Source organism: Nannospalax galili, unplaced genomic scaffold (genome assembly GCF_000622305.1).
Source record: "Nannospalax galili isolate Female #2095 unplaced genomic scaffold, S.galili_v1.0 scaffold691, whole genome shotgun sequence".
NCBI lineage: Eukaryota > Metazoa > Chordata > Mammalia > Rodentia > Spalacidae > Nannospalax > Nannospalax galili.
The window spans coordinates 749,032-751,432 of NW_008330362.1; the positions used below are offsets into that span (position 1 = coordinate 749,032).

The 2,401-nt window shown below is 55.0% G+C and overlaps 1 protein-coding gene across 1 annotated transcript; it reads left to right on the forward strand.

Moving 5' to 3' along the window:
• Nucleotides 1-5: 5 nt before the first annotated feature.
• On the forward strand, nucleotides 6-1,604 carry CUNH3orf80 (chromosome unknown C3orf80 homolog). Its single transcript, XM_008847283.2, has one exon. It carries the CDS (start codon nucleotides 6-8, stop codon nucleotides 723-725), a length of 720 nt encoding a protein of 239 aa, XP_008845505.1. The 3' UTR covers nucleotides 726-1,604.
• Nucleotides 1,605-2,401: the final 797 nt, after the last annotated feature.

The following is a 2,401-nucleotide window of genomic DNA, read 5'->3' on the forward strand; positions in this document are numbered from 1 at the left end:
CGGCCATGTGGGGCCCCGGGGTCCCCGCCGAGGGCCTGTCCGTGGCACCGGCGCCACCTCTGCTGCCGCTGCTGCTGCTGGCGCTGGCGCTGGTGGCGCCCTCGCGGGGCGGCGGGGGCTGCGCGGAGCTGGCTTGCGGGGAGCGGGAGCGCTGCTGCGACTCGGCCAACGCCACGGCAGTGCGCTGCTGCAAGCTGCCGCTCCACGCCTTCCTGGACAACGTGGGCTGGTTCGTCCGCAAGCTCTCCGGGCTGCTCATCCTGCTTGTGCTCTTCGCCATCGGCTACTTCCTGCAGCGCATCATCTGCCCCACCCCACGCAGGTACCCGCGTGGCCAGGCACGACCTGGGCAGGCACGACCCGGCGCTGCGGGAGGCGCGGGGCCCCCGGGGACCACCGGGCCACCCGACGACGACGACGACTCGCCCGCCTTGCTGCGGGACGAGGCGGCCGCAGGTTCGCAGGACTCGCTGCTGGACAGTGGGGGCCGGGGAGGGGGCGGACGCCCGGGCCCCTCGGAGCACGAGCTGCGCGTGGTCTCGCCGGTCTTCCTGCAGCTGCCCAGCTACGAGGAGGTCAAGTACCTGCCCACCTATGAGGAGTCCATGCGGCTGCAGCAGCTCAGCCCCGCCGAGGTCGTGCTGCCCGTGTCGGTGCTCGGCCGTCCGCGAGGCGGCGGTGCCGGGGACCCCAACGGCGGCCAGGGCCGCTTCCCGCTCATCTGAGCGCCCAGAGCCTCGCCGGGACCAGCCTGACCCGGCGTGGTTGGGGGCTGCGGGTGGCAAGCCACGGCTGGTGTATCCGCGGCCACCACGGACTGCCTGTGACCCCGCCTAGCATCCCCGCATACCCTGTCGCCCCACGCCTGGACTGGGGTCAGTCTCCTCCCTCTCGCTCCCCGGGGATCGGATGTGTCTTTGGGCTCAAGGCTGAGGCGGACGAGCCCCCCAGCGCCACTTGGACCGACGTCCCGCCCTCTGCCATGCCTCTCCTCATGTTCCCTCGTAAGTGCCTGCTTCCCGAATCCCGGAGGACACGTGAGCCCCTAGGTGCCTCTCCAGACGGGCAGTTTGCTTTTAGGTTCAAAAGGAAGGAGCGGAGTTCTATTCCTTGCCCTCCTGCCTGAACATGGTCTCCCAGGACAGGATGGTGAGGAGCCAGCCATCCCTGTGCAGCCGCCACCAGTGACTGTTACCTGCGGGTCTCGAGGAGCGCAGGTTTTTGCTGTGTTAGAACCCCATCTTGAGAAGGAGCCAGAAAACTTCCTCACCTAACAAATATCTAGTCACAGCTGACCGCTCACGGGGGGGGGGGGGGTACCACAAAGGATGGTTTAGTTGCTGCGCCTAGAGAGGAGATAGCAACTACTTACTTCCGATGGACTTTTTTGTTGCAGTAAGTTCTAAGGTGTTTATTTTGTCATTTATTTTTGTATTGAAAGCACCAAGAAAATAGTTCGAGAAATTGACAACATAATCGTGTTATCACTGTTTTTTTTGGGGGGGGGGGGTTGTTTTTTAAGACCAGTAATGGTCAGGAAGTTGCCCATATTCTGTCTTTATTTTATTTTATTTTTGGTCTTTTTGAGACAGGGTCTCCCTGTAGCCCCAGCTGTCCTGGAACTCACTATGTAGACCAGGCTGGCCTTGAACTCACAGCCTCTGCCTCCCGAGTGCTGGGATTAAAGTCGTGCGCCACCACGCCTGGCTCTGTCTTTATTTTTTTTAAAAAATGTTGAACACTGTTTCGTTAAAGATGATGGTTGTGGGGAAGCATGCATGGTCAAACAGGAAACTTGTGACATAAAAACATGAAGGATATCTTATTTTCAGTATTTGAGAGCATATTTTATTTTTAGTACTGTGGCATATAACTTTTTATAATAACTGTATACATTGTTTAGTCTGGGTCTTAATTGTATCATTCATCAGTAGATATATGTAAAAAAAAATCATTGATCCATATATGCCCTACCATGGCACAAGATGTCCTGCTGCACTTTCTTGTCCACTTTTCATTTGGGATACATTCGGAAACATGTTTCAAAACCTAAGAACTTGGGACTTGTAACTTTTGTTTAAACCCATAATTTTGCAGTAGTGTGCTGCTACAGAACCTGTCTTTTAAAAAGTACCAAGTGTCATTAGACCATTTCTACAATTCTGTGACACTTCCTTTAAGCAAAAGATAATGGGACATATTTTAATGCACGGTGTATAATGTATATAACGTTGCCTATGTACAATATATACATCATATGCCATATGGCAGCTTATGATGAGTAAAAAGGAAAAGGAGGAAAACAAATGCAGAGTTCTCTGGAGAAGTGTGAAGATTATCAGTCATCAAGAAATGTTATCCAGGTCTGGAGAGATGCCTTAGCAGCTAAAAGCAGTTGCTG

Excerpts from the sequence above, each read along its gene's own strand:
- CUNH3orf80 (XM_008847283.2), top strand. The coding sequence starts at position 6 with ATGTGGGGCCCCGGGGTCCCCGCCGAGGGCCTGTCCGTGGCACCGGCG.